The sequence below is a fragment of the Vigna umbellata genome, chromosome 8, assembly GCF_029865625.1.
Source record: "Vigna umbellata cultivar VRB3 chromosome 8, Vumbellata_1.0, whole genome shotgun sequence".
In the NCBI taxonomy this organism is placed as follows: Eukaryota; Viridiplantae; Streptophyta; class Magnoliopsida; order Fabales; family Fabaceae; genus Vigna; species Vigna umbellata.
Window position 1 is genome coordinate 38,212,645 of NC_142172.1, and position 15,986 is coordinate 38,228,630.

At 29.4% G+C, this 15,986-nt stretch overlaps 1 protein-coding gene and 1 pseudogene across 2 annotated transcripts; both read right to left on the reverse strand.

Moving 5' to 3' along the window:
• Nucleotides 1–4,416: 4,416 nt before the first annotated feature.
• On the reverse strand, nucleotides 4,417–5,140 carry LOC124845421 (putative histone H2B.3 pseudogene; annotated as a pseudogene).
• Nucleotides 5,141–7,895: 2,755 nt separating this feature from the next.
• On the reverse strand, nucleotides 7,896–15,936 carry SEX4 (dual specificity protein phosphatase (DsPTP1) family protein). Of its 2 annotated transcripts, XM_088096686.1 has the most exons (14): nucleotides 15,630–15,936; nucleotides 15,490–15,553; nucleotides 15,350–15,394; nucleotides 14,293–14,395; nucleotides 13,721–13,797; nucleotides 13,553–13,629; nucleotides 13,370–13,447; nucleotides 11,829–11,961; nucleotides 10,586–10,645; nucleotides 9,892–9,948; nucleotides 9,543–9,638; nucleotides 9,006–9,065; nucleotides 8,752–8,859; nucleotides 7,896–8,311 (listed from the first exon to the last, which is right to left on the reverse strand). In XM_088096686.1, the coding sequence occupies exons 1-14, from the start codon at nucleotides 15,653–15,655 to the stop codon at nucleotides 8,180–8,182; spliced, it is 1,116 nt and encodes a 371-aa protein (XP_087952812.1). In that variant the 5' UTR covers nucleotides 15,656–15,936; the 3' UTR covers nucleotides 7,896–8,179. The 2 variants fall into 2 exon arrangements, with proteins under 2 accessions (XP_087952812.1, XP_087952813.1); XM_088096687.1 differs by lacking the exons at nucleotides 15,350–15,394; nucleotides 15,490–15,553; nucleotides 15,630–15,936 and having other exon boundaries at nucleotides 13,721–13,784; nucleotides 14,293–14,378.
• Between the last annotated feature and the right edge of the window lie 50 nt (nucleotides 15,937–15,986).

The following is a 15,986-nucleotide window of genomic DNA, read 5'->3' on the forward strand; positions in this document are numbered from 1 at the left end:
CAGGTTTTGATTTTGTCTCGCAATGGTGATACTGTTGGGCGAACTTGCGATTGGGTTCCTGCAATTTGCAATTCTGTCTACCGTGACTGTCATGGAAGCGTGATTTGGTTACCGAGAAGATGAAGGATGACAATTCTGTATACTTCATTTTTTAATATTCTCAATTTAACGAGTCTATTTAATTTAATTTTACAAAAATAATGACTCAAACGTCGCCAAAAAAGAAAGGGACCTATTTGAGATTTTGGACAAAAATATGGAAACATTAAACCATTTAATAATTTCTTTCAATGTTCTTCAAATCCAAAATAAGTGCTTCTTATGATATTATAAATATACCTATGTATTAATTTTAGAATAAATAACAATAATATTTATGAGGCCGTTTCGATTAAAAATATTTTTTCACTATTAAATTATATTTCTTATCAGGAGTACAAATTTAATATATTCAAATTTTAAAAATAAAGCACGTACCACGAAAATATAAATGAGAAGTTTATAAAAAAAAACATATAAACATACTAGAATTTAATTTGATTTGAGAATATTGATGTATTTTGCTCTTCTTTTTGTTAATTTTTCAAAATTTATTAGTAGGATTAATTCATTAGGAAAGCTGTTAACTTATATTTTTACTATTTTTTTCTATTGTTTACTATATATGTGATTATGAAATTATTATCTAATCCACATATATATTTTTTATATTTAAATTATTTTAGGTTTAAAAAAAGGGTTAAATATGTTTTTGATCCCTTAACTTTTAGTGAAAATTGGAATTAGTCCCTCTTCAAAACTTTGGACTAATTTAGTCCCCAAACTTTAGAAATGTGTGAATTTAGTCCTTTTAACCAAATTTTGTTAACTTTATTTGATGTTTCAAACGCATTTCTCAGTTAACATTGAAGCAAAAATATGTCAAATGGTATAAACAACTCAAATGTTATCATGAAAGGCACTTGAAACATCAAATAAACCTAACAAAATTTAGTTCAAAGGACTAAATTCACACATTTTTAAAGTTTGGGGACTAAATTAGGCCAAAGTTTTGAAGAGGGACTAATTCCAAATTTCACTAAAAGTTAAGGGATCAAAAACATATTTAACCCTTAAAAAAATTAAAACGGAAAAATATAACAAAATACTTTTTAAGATATACACAAAAGTAATACTTTTAACTATATGATTCCTAACCATGTACTATAATTTTGTGAAATAATAGGATAGTTAAAAATAGTTATATTTTATTTCATGTTTAATGTATTTTATCTAAAAAATACTTTCCATCGGAGGTTGTCTTACATTTCAACATGTTTTGAACAATTAAGATGATACTAAAACTTATATTATCTGACGCTTTTACAAAAAGTATGACAGCTTATAAATTTTGATATCATCTTTCATTCATCACGCATTAAAAAACATATCCTAACTCTTCTAAAATAACTACCAAAATTAACAAAAGAAAATATTTTCTTTTAAAAAAAGAAAGACAATTATCTCACAATAACTCCTACAATTCTCACTTTATACTGTTACATGCTCTTGTGATAAATTATGACTATTTGATGGAAAACCACAATCAACATAATGATAGATGACTATCTTTTTAATTTATAAAAGAATTTGAGGAGGAGTCTTTGCAATTCAAAAGACTTATGACGAGGTCAAGGAGCAAACCGTTGAAAGAACAAATCTCTTATAAGCTCATGATATCCTATAAAAATTAAAATTTAAGGACTTGATGATCACAACTTGAAACATAATTATACAGTAATTTAGATAGTTTAAACTATTTGTAATTTTCTTTTAATTACAATTTTTTTTTTGTTTTCTTTATTTTTGAGTCCAATGTCTTTGAGTTTTCTTCTAAGATTTCTTAGGTGCCTTAAACATTTGTACCTATATATAAGGATATCAAATACATGTGTAGAAATTTTTGAGTTATAACATATGTATCTGCATATTTTTAAAGAGGATTCTCTTGGTTTTTTATTAGAATTTTGTTCTTATCAAAGATCGACATTTTTGTGATGAATATTCGTTTAACTTATCAATCTATCAGATTATTGTATCCCCATCTTTATCTTATTCCGCATTATTCTTTGATTTGTTTTTGTTATGTTTATTGAGGATTCAAACTCGAAAAAGATCGTATTTTTTCTTATACAAGATCGTATCACATAACTTTTGGTGTAAAAAATTATATCACATATTATCAATATTATATCACCACATCGCCACAAACAGGGTGGCAAATGGGTGAGGACATGTGGGTTAGCCCACCAGCCAGCCAAAAAAAGACACGTTCAGTTGATATTTTTGGTTCGTCAAACCATTATAGTTTAATCTTCTTAGTTTTCTAAACAGGGGAAAAGACGAAATATAACGGATATGGTTTTTTTAATTAAAAAATAAAATAAAAAGTAATTTAAAAAATTAATATTTTAATATGTAAACATGGAATAACTTTGTACCTTAAATTATTAACATTTACATATTAAATTTTAATTACTCGATATAAAAGTAATTTAAAATATAAATGTAATAGTTGTTTTAATTTTATACAATTAAAACATTAATTAATTAGTTAAAAGTTCATAAAATATTATATGATTAAAAAATAAGAAAATATAAAAAAAAGGACAAATCAACTTGTCAAGCTATTACTGGAATGATGCCTATATTTCTCCAATTTTTTTTAAATTCTAAATTTACCTTTTTTACTTTTTATTTTTTAAAACCCTAATGTCAATCATCTCTCACTTTCCCTTTCCCTTTCACTATGCAAGTTCCCACCCCTACTGTCACTTTCTCTCTTTCTCTTAATTTCCACTTTCGTTAACACAAAATTTGACAAAAAAAGCAAATTCTGTATGGTAGAGAAAATTTGATAGATATTTTTTCTTTTATTCACTTTTTATTTTGTACTCAACAAACATACTTCTATTTTCATTGCACCATTGTAAGCACGAATGTAATTTTAAGCATAAATTTTCAAGTTTGGTTATTTAAGACAAGGTAGTGGGAAAGAAATTTTTAACAGATTATATTATGTAATCATAATACTTCAAAACTCATCAAAGTTATAAATATTTTAAATTTATACCATGCAAAATTTGTTTTTTCTGTTAAATTGTGTTAGCGGAAGTGAAAATTAAAAGAAAGAAAGAAAGTGATAGTGTGGGGGTGTAGGCTTGCTGTTGAGAGTAAAAGGAAAAGTGAAAGTGCGAAAATTTTGGAATTAGAATTTTAAATATAAAAAATAAAATTGGTAAAAGTAAAAAGTAAAAAAGATAAATTAGAATTTAAAAAAAATTGAAAAGGTATAGAAAGAAGATGAGATGGTGGAGAGAATATCACTCACATTATTGAGAGATTAGCTCAGCCGAACCCAATTTTAATGGTCAAACCCATTTCAACTTGTTTTTGTTGGATCAGTGAGAGGTGATGTCACTCACACATTGATCATTGGTCATTTATTTACATAGAGCTAAAACTCATGCAAACAAATATTTACAAAATTTGATGAGTTCTTACATACATAGTCAAAATCCACTCATGTCTATACAACAACTAAAAGGATTCAGAATATACTTGTGTCTATTTAAGATTTTACGTACATATTAATTATATAACTATACTACATATATATACAAAATATCAATTTTCCAATAATTATTAACAAATTTACCATATTTACATCCATGACAAAACAAATAAGAAAATAAACCAATAAAAGAACAAACAAAATGAAATGTTAGCCCCTCTTATTTAAATGTTTAGACTAATAATTTTTCCTTTACTTTAAACTCCTCCCACAAGATATTTCCCAAAACTTCAAAAAATCACTCACATTCTTCGTTAAGAAAACTCTTCATACCTCACTCTCTGAATGGCTTTAATTTTCAAATGCTCACCAGCCTAACACATAAATTAATTACTCCCGCTAAGATTCAAACTCGATACCTCCAACCTACCAAACAAGCATTCTAACAATTTGGACTATAACTTCATTACTTCCTTAATCACAATATTTTTTCTAGGATCTCCCAATGTATCTCATTTCTAACCGAAGTTCTCATTCCTTTAAATTTCATTACAAGGACTAAAAAATTTGGTATAAGACATATTTCACTTTGGTTACTACTTAATGATTCCCCAAGGTTCATGTTCATAGGCCTTTATTCTTGGTGAAGGATGTCCCCGACAATGGCGAATGGTGTTTGGACTTTAAATTCAAAGGTTTACATCTTTCCCTGTAAGAGGATGTCATTATCCACAAATCCAATTTTTTATTAATTTACTCCAATCAACTAAAATTTATGCTTCAGTGATTAATCAACCAGTAGTAATAACTTAAATAATAAACTCAAATAGCTAATTAGATACAATCCGACAATTAGACCAAACTGGAACGAAATCCTCAATACAATGCTATAATCCCTTTAACTAATCCACAAAATACTCAGATTTTAGAATCTATTTTACCAGGATGGCACATAGCTAAGAAGTGAGAAAACATTATAATTATCAATTTGTGGCCATTTGTAACTGTAAGAAAAAAAGGACCAGGTGTAAAGTCAGTAAAAACCTAATTGTATTTCCTTGAATATTCTTGTCACACAGATACTATTCAAACCCTAATAATTGGCTACACAATCAAGAGCTGGTGAATTTTGTAACAGCCTTGGTGCCTTCGGAGACGGCGTGCTTGGCAAGCTCACCGGGAAGGACAAGACGAACAGCGGTCTGGATCTCACGGGAAGTGATGGTGGGCTTCTTGTTGTAACGGGCCAGTCTGGATGATTCTTGAGCAAGCTTCTCAAAGATATCATTGATGAAGCTGTTCATGATTCCCATTGCCTTGCTGGAGACCCCAATGTCAGGGTGAACCTGCTTGAGGACCTTGAAGATATAGATCTTGTAGGTTTCCACGCTCTTGGCCTTCCTCTTCTTCTTCTTGTCTCCGGAGGTAGCATCTTTTGGAATCTTCTTCTCAGCCTTCGTTTTCTCTGCTGGAGCCTTCTCTGCAGGCTTTTTCTCTGCGGGTTTCTTCTCGCCCTTGGCCATGGATTTCTTAGAGAAGGGTTGATGAAATTCAGTTCAATAGGACACAAGACAGAGAATGTGAAATATGAATGATATGGCTTGTAGAAAGGAGCGGTTTATATAGGAATAGTGGATGGAAGCTGATTGGTTGGATTTACATTGCACGGATCCATGACGTGGCAGAATGAGTTTTCGTTTTGGAGGGAGATTTTTGAATCCCGGGTTTTGTGTTTTCCGTATGTGGGTGGCCTGCGTGTTTGAGAAGGTAATTTCAATTTGGGCCAAAGTGGATGAGTTTTTAACTTTGGGCCGAAGTGGATGAGTTTTTAACTTTGGGCCGAAGTGAATGACTGATCCGATCTAGTTTTCCGAATTTATTTTTATTTAGATTTAGATACTAATGAAAAAATAATATTATGTCTATTGTAGTGTACGAGTTTTGGTAATTTTATCCAATTCTAATTTGTTATTTAGGCATGGTATGTTTGCTTACATCAACCAATTTAAAGACTAAATGTAAAGAAAAGTTATTATTAAAAAGATTGAATTCTGAAATTTTTTTCACTTTCCTTTAGGAGATAAATTTTTTTTTTCTTGAATGAATCAGAAAATAAAAGAAATTTATTTTTCATTTTATATTCTTTCTTGGTTTTTCTCTTCCTTAATTTATCAAATTAAACGTGTAAACAAAAAGATTAGATTAATGTGATAAGCGTGTACTATGAAATTCTGTAATTTTTTGAAGTTCATCACATGAATTGTTTTTTTGAAAATTAAATTGTTATCCAAGAAAATTAATATTTAGCTTATCAACTCCAATACTTAACTAATGAATATTTTTACTAACTTGTTCGAGAAGACCCCAAATTCAGTTTATATGTTCAAAGTTTAATGCATTCAATTTATACATCTTTTATAAAGTTAATTCTGTTGTATCTTCAATGTTAAAGGCTATAACTTTTAAGTGTGATGTGTCAAAGTTGTGTTAGAATTCCATAGCAAATATTTGCTTGTGATAAAAATCAAAAGGAAATAAATTGATTTACTTATTTTAAAAATCTTCATTTCTATGAATTAATTTTATAATAAAAAATGATCTTTTATAAATAACAACAATAGAGATAAAAAAGATAAAAAAATAAAAAATGACACAAATAATTTTATACTGGTTCATATTAAAACATCTAGTTGTTAATCTTTTTAAATATGAATTAACTAATCATTATAAAATAACCAAAATTTACACTCACGTGTGACATATTTAAGGTTAAAAAACACTCAAAATGTCAAGACACAATATATGAATAACACCTCCTTTAACACACAAATCATTAACAATTTTCCTAACAACAATAACAGTATTCAATCACATAAAACACACTTACTAAAAGTTCACATTAAGTGTTTAAAAGTGTTTCATAAACAGCAAGTTTTTGTATTACTCTAAATTTACGAGTGAAAAGTTATTTTGAAAACTAGATTTAGCTAAGATATATAGACTTTCTTTTGAAAATTAGGCAAAAAAAATTAAAAAATTAATTTGCATAAAACCTTTTTTAAAAAATATTTTTCTCAATGAATTAATTACCAATAGTAATAATCAATTTTCAGAAACACTTTTCTAAAAAAAATTATTTTTAATTCGATAATTAGTTATTCCATAAAAGAATTTATGAAGAATAATTTTTTTTTTAAATGTTCTATTACTTAAGTTCTCTCTTTAGACTTTTATCCTAATAATTTAAATAATATACACAAATTACACATTTTTCAGCATGTTCTTTTGAATTCAAACATTTCTTTTAAGTCTTCAACCATTTTTCGTAAGAGTGTTTCATCCTACACTTTCAAGATATCATTCTGCATCTCCAAAAATTACTTTTTTAACTTTTTAACATCTTATCCTACACCTCCAACTTTTTCAAAATTTTCATTTTCAACTTTAATAAATATTTTTTTTATTTTTTTTCTTTCTTATTCACCACCTTAATAATAATTTAATTTAATTTAAAATTTAAATATTATTTAATATAATTTTATATTTTAATAATTATTAAAGCATGATTTATATTTTAATAATAATTGTATTAAAAACTTATAAGTAAAATAATAAAAATAAAATTAATAATAATAAAAATACAAATTTATAATCATATATTTAAATATATTAAATTATGTTAAAATATTAAATTAAATTCAATAATTATTAAAGTTAAAAAAAACAAAATTTTGAAAAGATCTGTTAATCGGATATAGATATCCGATAAGTAATGTTACGGATATCGATCAACAATGTTTTTAGAAATTTATTTTTTATTTAAATTTTAATAATTATTTAATTTAATTTAATATTTTAATATAATTTAAATGTATTTAAATATTTTATTTAATATAATTTTATTTGATTTTAAATAAATAATTATTTTTAAAATTTTGTCTTTTATTTAAATTTTAATAATTATTTAATTTATTTTAGTATTTTAATATAATTTAATATATTTAAATATATTAAATATTTTATTTAATATAATTTTTTATTTATTGTTATTATTTTTATTTTATTTTTATACTTTTAATATAACTAATATTATAATATAAATCATATTTTAATATTTATTAAAATATAAATTTATATTAAATAATATTTAAATTTTAAATTTAATTATTGTTAAGGTGGTGTAAAGTGTTTTTAATAAGAAAAGTAGAAAATGAAAAGATATTTTTTAAAGTTAAAAATGAAATTTTTGAAAAAATTGAAGATGTAGGAATAAAAATGAAATGTTAGAAGGTTAAAAATGAAATTTTTGGAGGTACAGGATGGGAGGATGAGATGTTGGAAGTGTAGGATAAAACACTCTTTTCATAAATTATACATTATCAAAGTCACATTCTATTTCATGGTACATTGAAAATCACGGTGCTAATATAGCAGAGTATCTATCATTTACATAATACTATAGACTTATGATTACTATGGAACTCAATAAACTCGGCAAGCCAACTTTATTACTACAACAGAGATACAACAGAGATCTTATCGAAGGTTTATATTCAACCTTTTATTATACAACATGTATACGTTCATATACTACTTTACATATAAACAGAGACGTGCATTGATGGGTTACAGATCCTCGTCAGGACAAGCTTCAAGAAACTCCTTTATTCTCAGTCGTTCCTCCGGTGTAAGATCAGGATCATCAGAACTGAATCTCTCCCGAAGGGAAACACGACCACTGCTGCTATTATCAAGGACCTATTAGGAGAGGATAGAATATGAGAAATCAGTCCAATAGAATGTGCACAGACTAATAATTCAGAGTAAGATGGTGAAATATAATGTGATGAGCTAAAATGTGGAGAGACAAATAAAAAAAAGGGTTAAACCCTCCAAATTTTTTCACTGTTTTTCATAGCTAACATTTAACAAATTTATTAGTAAGATTGAAATGTTTTTTGAAGGTAACAATTTGAATAACAGTCAATTTTTGGAGTTACAAAAAAACATTTAACCCTAAAACAATAACATGGTTGTGAGCCATAAATGTTCTGGTACATTGCATTTTATTTTTTTATTTGAGCAGATTACGATGTACTAATTCTAGCTTTGAGCTTCTAGCAATTTCCTAGGAGTCAAAGAAGTTACCAATCGCAAAATTTATTTTCTGAGCTATTTAGTTGAAGTTTATAACTTACTTGAATGAAATTGTTGACATGACCATCTTTGTTGGGAGCAGTTACAAGCTCATCTTTATTGCATGTCCATTCCCCATCAACAATGTACTTGTACTCATAGCGTCCTTCCTGGTAAATATGACAATAAACTTGTTTCTCATCAATCTATTGTTTTAATCACAGCGGCTGAGCCGACAAGTTATTAAACGTTCAATATTAAGACCAAGCTTTGAACAGGCAAGTAATACCAGACCAGTTTTAGCAATTTCACTTACAGGCAATTCCCTCTCGAGATACCACAAACCCGATTTGTCATCAAAATTTAGGGGTACTCTCTGAAAAGAGATCAAGATTAAGTAAAGATTTTGCATGAATTCGTACAAAAAAAGCATATGTTGAAAACATAAGTCAAACTGTGATTCAGATAACTTTAAAGGTAAAAAGTCTTCGAATCTGAAATCAGACTTCGTATCGTACGTTGAGGACATCAGTTTGGCAAGAAGACATAAGTTATTTTAAAGATAACTTTGAACTTCCAGGACCAAACTACCAAACTAACAGGAACTACAAGGTACAGTACACACAGTATTAGCAAGATGATGAATTACGAATATACAACATAAAAATCCCGACAGGAAACCAGAGATCATGCATGTGAATATGTTTCACAACAAAATGATAGATGGCTGTAACCGAAGCAGTTAAGGATGATGGTGCATATAACATCTCCATGTAATTTAATGACCGTTACACGTACTATAACAGAGGAACAAATATTCTTAAATCTAAATAAAATGAGACTCAATCATCACCTGCCCCCATCCAATATCAAGTCCTGAAATTTCCACCCTAGAGCAACTGCTGTCTTCCCATGACAAAGTGACAGGTTTCTTACTAAGGCCTGTAAGCTGAGTACCACAAATAAATAATGTTCAAAGGTGATATATATATATATATTTTTTAAATAAGAGGGAAACCAATAAAAAGATATAAAAATGAGGAACAGTTTCAATTAAATTCTCATCTTGAAACATCTAATTTAATTATGTTAGCTTTTAATGAGAAAAGACTTATCAGGAAGATCACACCTATATTAATATAAAAAAAAATTCACATTCAAGATTTAAATCACAATAAATATAGAAAATTAAATTGACTCACGATGTCTGCTGTTGCACTTTTAATGGCATCTAGTTTGGGAAAACACTCCCTTTTGCTCTGCAAGAAAAAAAGAGTAAAAAAAAGGACACAAGAAAACTTGACCAAATTTCAATCTCATTTCTCTCTTTACACCAAATGTATCCAAAAACTGATTCAGAAGAATTATAAACCTCAAATATGAAACCGCTAGAATGAAAATTCTATGACATGCAGAAAACGAAAATGACATTAAATTAATTTCTTTAGGCATACACAACTAGAGAATAGGACATATATTTTGAGTAAAAGAACTCCTAGGAAAATAAAATAAATAAGAATGCTTGTAAACTAGCTGTAAGAAAATAATTCTGTTGGCAAGTAAACTGCCCAGTTCCATAATTCACAGATACCAAAATTTAGAAACTAGTGATTTAACTGTTGACGAATTGGTAATTGCTACACAATCATATCACTGTGTACAGAAATAAAAAAATGCCATGAACTAAAGAGTTACTTGTCAGTCAAGGAAATTAGTGGAACAAAATTCACTAATAAGTTTACCAAGCCTAAAATAGATTTTTGTTAAAAATCATTGAGAAGAAAATCAAAATGGAAAAATCCATTTTGTTTAATCAAAGCAATATGATGAGTACTGAAAAACATTCAGCGTATTATTTTACAAGAACCCCGCATGACTTTATTAAGCATAAGTCACCTGAAGTAGTGTATGAGCCTCTTTGAATGTATATCCCAGAGCCCAAAACATGTAGGCCGTCTGAGCAAAAAACAAATTGTTAGTAAATAATCTTACACACACAGAGAACTATAAAACAGATAAATGATACATGAAATGCCAAAATATTTGAGAAAAACAAAATCATACACGTCCACCTTTTTCATCTCCATCTTCGAGATAGACTTAAATGATTTCATGGACATATCTACCAACAAAATAAAAGAATATTGATTTTATGATTTCATTTCACTTTTTTCATAAAAACAATGGCATCTTCAATACCAATCTGCCGATGAAATTAGGAATGAATGTAACCAGATGGCATAGATCCAGGCTATATAAAGTCAATCGATTCTAATAGCCCAAAGCACAAACAATGGACAATAAAAAGGGTCGCCCGATGCTTAAGGCTCCCACTATTGTGAAATCTTGGAGTGGGGAAGGTCAGATGCACATAGCCTTAATCATGAAAAGAGTTTGTTTCTGTAACTATGACCTGTGACTGCCTAATCACAAGTCAAAATTCTTATTATTGTTTGTTTAGACAAATTTCTTTATAAACATTTTTGAAAAAAATAAGAAGGAAAAAATGAAATAAGTTTCTCTATAAGGTGAATTAGCTTATTCACAGTTAAATATAAGAAGTTAGAAAAGCACGAGAGAGTTTCTACAAATTAACTAATGGAAAAACTCATTTGATTCTGTCTTATTTCTTACTTGTAAAGAAGTTCATTTCATTTTATTTCTTAGAAATGCTATTTGAAAAACTTATCCAAATAAACCTTTATAGATTTGTTTGAAATTCCACCAAACCAACTTACACAATGAGGATTGTTCAATTTTTCTAAGCACTACTTGGACTCCAACCCACTGTATGCCAACAGTGACAACTTCACTCACCAATTTGTCAGTCCTTTGCAGGTACGCAAACACATACAACCAATTGATGGACTGCAACAAAGCGTGCTAGGCTCAACATGGGAGATTTCAACAACTTTCATCATTGAATGGTTTATAGGTGTTTCGTTGTATCAATATATTTAAGTCAAAACCTTTTGAAACCATTCTGTGAGAGATTACTGAATACATTCACCGCCCTTTGTGTATTTAACTTCTTAAACAGGAAATTAATTCTTTTAGCACAGAACTAAACAAAACACCGTTTCAGGTCAAATATTCTATCAGTAATAAACAAGTAACACAATGAAATCAAGGGACATACTGCAACGGCAGGAGCTCTTCCAAGTCCAGCAGTGCAATGAATATATGTTACACCTCCGTTGGAATTTATTGCCTTATACAATTTGCTAACTACAGCTGGAAGCCGCATCCGTAGATCAAATGCATCAAAGTCTCTGTCACATCCATGTTAGATCATCACACAAGGTGAAGAAGAACATGAGAAACAAAGGACTGTAAAATAAAGAGAAACCCTAGTACAACACAATGCACAACACATACATAAAGAAGAAATGACTACAAGTACCCATTTATACTAGATTAGAAATTATCATATGAAGGTAACATTACCAACTAGTCTTACACAAAAACACACAGAACTGAACTAACTGCTTGAGTTTTTGGCTCGCTGACAACCTAATGCCTAAATCTCTGTTAGAATATTTACCTTATTTATCATGATTATATTATGTCCAGGGTTACCTATTTATCATGATTATATTGTGTCTAGGGTTACCCTATTTATCATGATTATATTGTGTCTAGGTTACCCTATTTATCATGATTATATTGTGTCTAGGTTACCCTATTTATCATGATTATATTGTGTCTAGGTTACCCTATTTATCATGATTATATTGTGTCTAGGTTACCCTATTTATCATGATTATATTGTGTCTAGGTTACCCTATTTATCATGATTATATTGTGTCTAGGTTACCCTATTTATCATGATTATATTGTGTCTAGGTTATCTTATTTATCATGATTATATTGTGTCTAGGTTACCCTATTTATCATGATTATATTGTGTCTAGGTTACCCTATTTATCATGATTATGTTGTGTCTAAGTTACCTTAATTATCATGTACTCTTATCAATTTATTTTTATAAATAGAAGATTATGAGAGGGATCAATTAAGTTCTCTAGAATTATTTCTTTTCAATCTCAAGTATCTCCAACATCCACTTTTGGTAACAATTTAAAAGACATTTCTTAGATTTTTTTTCTAGAAGATTTTGGGGATGGGGGAAGTTATGAAAACATAAAACTAGTATATGTTTGAGCAAGGGAAAAAAGGAAATGTAGAATTTAGATTACATGTGATAGTATAATAAGTATTACTACTAACTAACTGACTGAAGACCCAGATAGAAAACCAGGATCTTATCTTATTCCCAACCAAGCTCCACAATGTCACTAGGACAGCGCATCAAAAAACTTGGCATACCATTACCATATTTGAGGTTTTCTTTCAAAGTAGATGCCTTTTACCACCATAAAAGCAAGTACAATGCGTCTTAAACCATAACTACTAAAGATATAGAACAGTACATAATTTTGAGAAAGTTACTATGTGTCACATACACATAGGGATACCTTGTGACGAAGTCATTTTTAAATGAAAACGAGAAAAGAAAATCCAGATCATACAATAATATATCTATATTTTAAAGTTTAAGCCACAATCTTCTAATTTAATATCATAGTATTCAAAGCATCCTTTTGTTTTATTCCTGTCAGTTTAAACATAATTATTTCTTTGACAGTTATGATAGAAATATTTCATCACATAACTTACCTTATCTCAGCTCGCAAGTGTTGAACATCATGTGCCTTGGCATATTCTTGTATGGCCTTAATATCAACTCCAAAATATCCAAGCAATTGTAAGGAAACACAATGTTTCATTTACTAGACTAAATATTTGGTCTTTGTCTAAAACGATGAAAGTGAATCTAATTAAACAAATTGATTAGGATACTCAAGGTCTGGATTTTGTTGTAAACAAAATATTGTTTTCACTCCAATTCTATGCAACTTCTCAACATCGTCAGGAGTCTGGCAATTTGAGTAAAAGAAAATAAAAGTCAGATGAACAGACAAGAATGGACATAATTCCATTAGGTATCCATGATTAAAACAAAAATACCTGTGGGCATGATCCCACAATTAAGTCTGGACGGATGAAGTTATAGTTCATTCCTAACTCGTGCCTATAAGTCAAAACTGAGTAGCACTTTGTTAGAAAGGGTAACCAGATGAATTATTCAAAGAACAAAATAATAGGATAGGCAATTGAGGGCTCCTATAGTTAATCCAAACTATTGTTTGAATATGACTATTACAAAACCTAAGAATGTTAGAAATAATTGCATCCCAATATGAAATATTTTGTCACAGCTTACACCAAAAAAGAAATTACAAACGACGAGGGAGCTTCAAGCAAGATACTCTAGGTTTACCCCAAATTGTATTCCATATCTTTTACTAATCTAGAACCACAAAGTAGAAAAAGACCAAAAAATGTGAGAAATGTAGATCAAATGGAATATATTCTGATTCAAAGGCGCTGAAGAAAACTTAGGAGACACCATTAAAACAAGACCTTGCTCTATATTGAAATTTAGGTTTCTGCAGGGGCCTAAATGTGCAGTCAAGTCTATATAACAAGATAAGACTACATCATTGTTGAACTAGAAGAACCAAAAAAATTAAACATACCAACACCCATGGCTTCGGTCATGTTATGAGAATATGTCTCAGACTTTTCCTCTTCCTTGCTGACATTACTTTTGTCTGCACTTGGTACAGAACCTGAAGCAGCCTGCAAAAGAAAATGTCAATCAAGTTCTCTAGAAAGTATGAAGCAGAAACGACATGAATAGCAGATACCAATAAGTTCATTTACACAGTCAAGCCTGAGGATGAATATTTCACAGGGCAGGCATATAAATAACAAACATTGTTCATCTTTTTAGAATTTAATAGTCACTGCTACAGCAATATCTCCTTGTTTTCTTTACATTTAAATTTGTTCGTTGGCTCACACCAAAAATGACAAATCTTACAACTTTCAAATGACAACACCGTCATGAATTCTGGTAGATTCCAGAATATGCCGTGAGCAATCCACAATTTCCACGCATTCACATGTTCTAATTATTCTATCCATAACCTCGTGTAATCCTCACAAAAGCTGAATCAGGTTCAAGGCAATGAATATATTGAGCAATAAAAATCCAGTAATACTATCTTATTAGATGGATCTTGACAAAATGCTTTATTATTCCAAATCTTAGCATTTGGGTGGGAACAAATTCAATACTACATAACCGACTTATAATGAGTATAACTTCCACCGTACATAGTTCAATCAGGTCATATCACTAGTCGTACAACAGAGACTCAGGATTTGTTTAGACAAACTTCTTCAAAAGACTTCCGGAAGATTAAAATTAACTAGTGCATAGGCTAAAAAGCAAGATTGGGAAAGTTATTACTTCTACAAATTATATATAAACTAATTCAAATTTTTAGAGAAAATCATGTCACCCTTTCTTGTAAAAGTTGTTTGAAATAAGTTTGTCAAAACATGATAAGATAGTTACAACTTCCCACTTATATACTTCAATAAGGTCACTTCACAAGTTGACGCAGAATTGCCAACACTAAGAGCTTTTAATAGATTGAACTTGAAAAGACTACAAAGAAAATAGTATACTAACAAAACAGTATTAAAAAGGAACTAAAGAAACGGAAAAGCAAAGAGTGTAGCTACCTTGAGCGCCATACTTCGATTACGATGAAAATTATTGACGATTCTCTGTATCCAGCGTTGAAAAGAGAGAGTGTGAGAGAGAAAGATAAGTATAATTGTAGATAGGTATCAACGAAATAAAAAGGGAAAATGGAATGTACCAGCGAAAGGGGAAGATTGTTGCGGTGGCGCGTGGCAACAGTTTCGAAGGGCAAAATAGAGAATCTGAAAAGTAAAGAATCTGATTCTTTGAATTTGGATAACAATAGAATGAATTGATAAGGAAGAAGGATAAACGAACCGAGAAAGATTGTGAAGACAGTTCATGATATTTGTCTGAGTTGAGAGGCACGCTGCTACACTGCACTGGGTTTTGTTTGGATTTGATATTGATATTCTTGTTTTTCTTCTTCTCACTCTCTTCTTTGTTGTGAGGGAAAATAGTCAAATCAAAATGAAGCAAGAAATGCCAAAATCCCTTTCCACTTTTCCTCTCCTCTCATAACTATCTTGTTGAATCACGAGCAAGAATCTTTAAAATCACGCACAAAATATCCTTCTTCCTAAAACTTCATCTTCATCAAAATTCCTAAATTTTCGTAAATTTAACCGGTGTAAGAAAAAGTGCACAGAGAAGTTATTCTTTTAACGAACACAA

Coding starts and splice junctions, on each gene's coding strand:
- SEX4 (XM_088096686.1), bottom strand. CDS start 15,655: ATGAACTGTCTTCACAATCTTTCTCG. Junction 15,554..15,629: donor TGTCTTCACAATCTTTCTCG/GTTCGTTTATCC, acceptor TTTACTTTTCAG/ATTCTCTATTTTGCCCTTCG. Junction 8,860..9,005: donor ATCTCGAGAGGGAATTGCCT/GTAAGTGAAATT, acceptor CATATTTACCAG/GAAGGACGCTATGAGTACAA.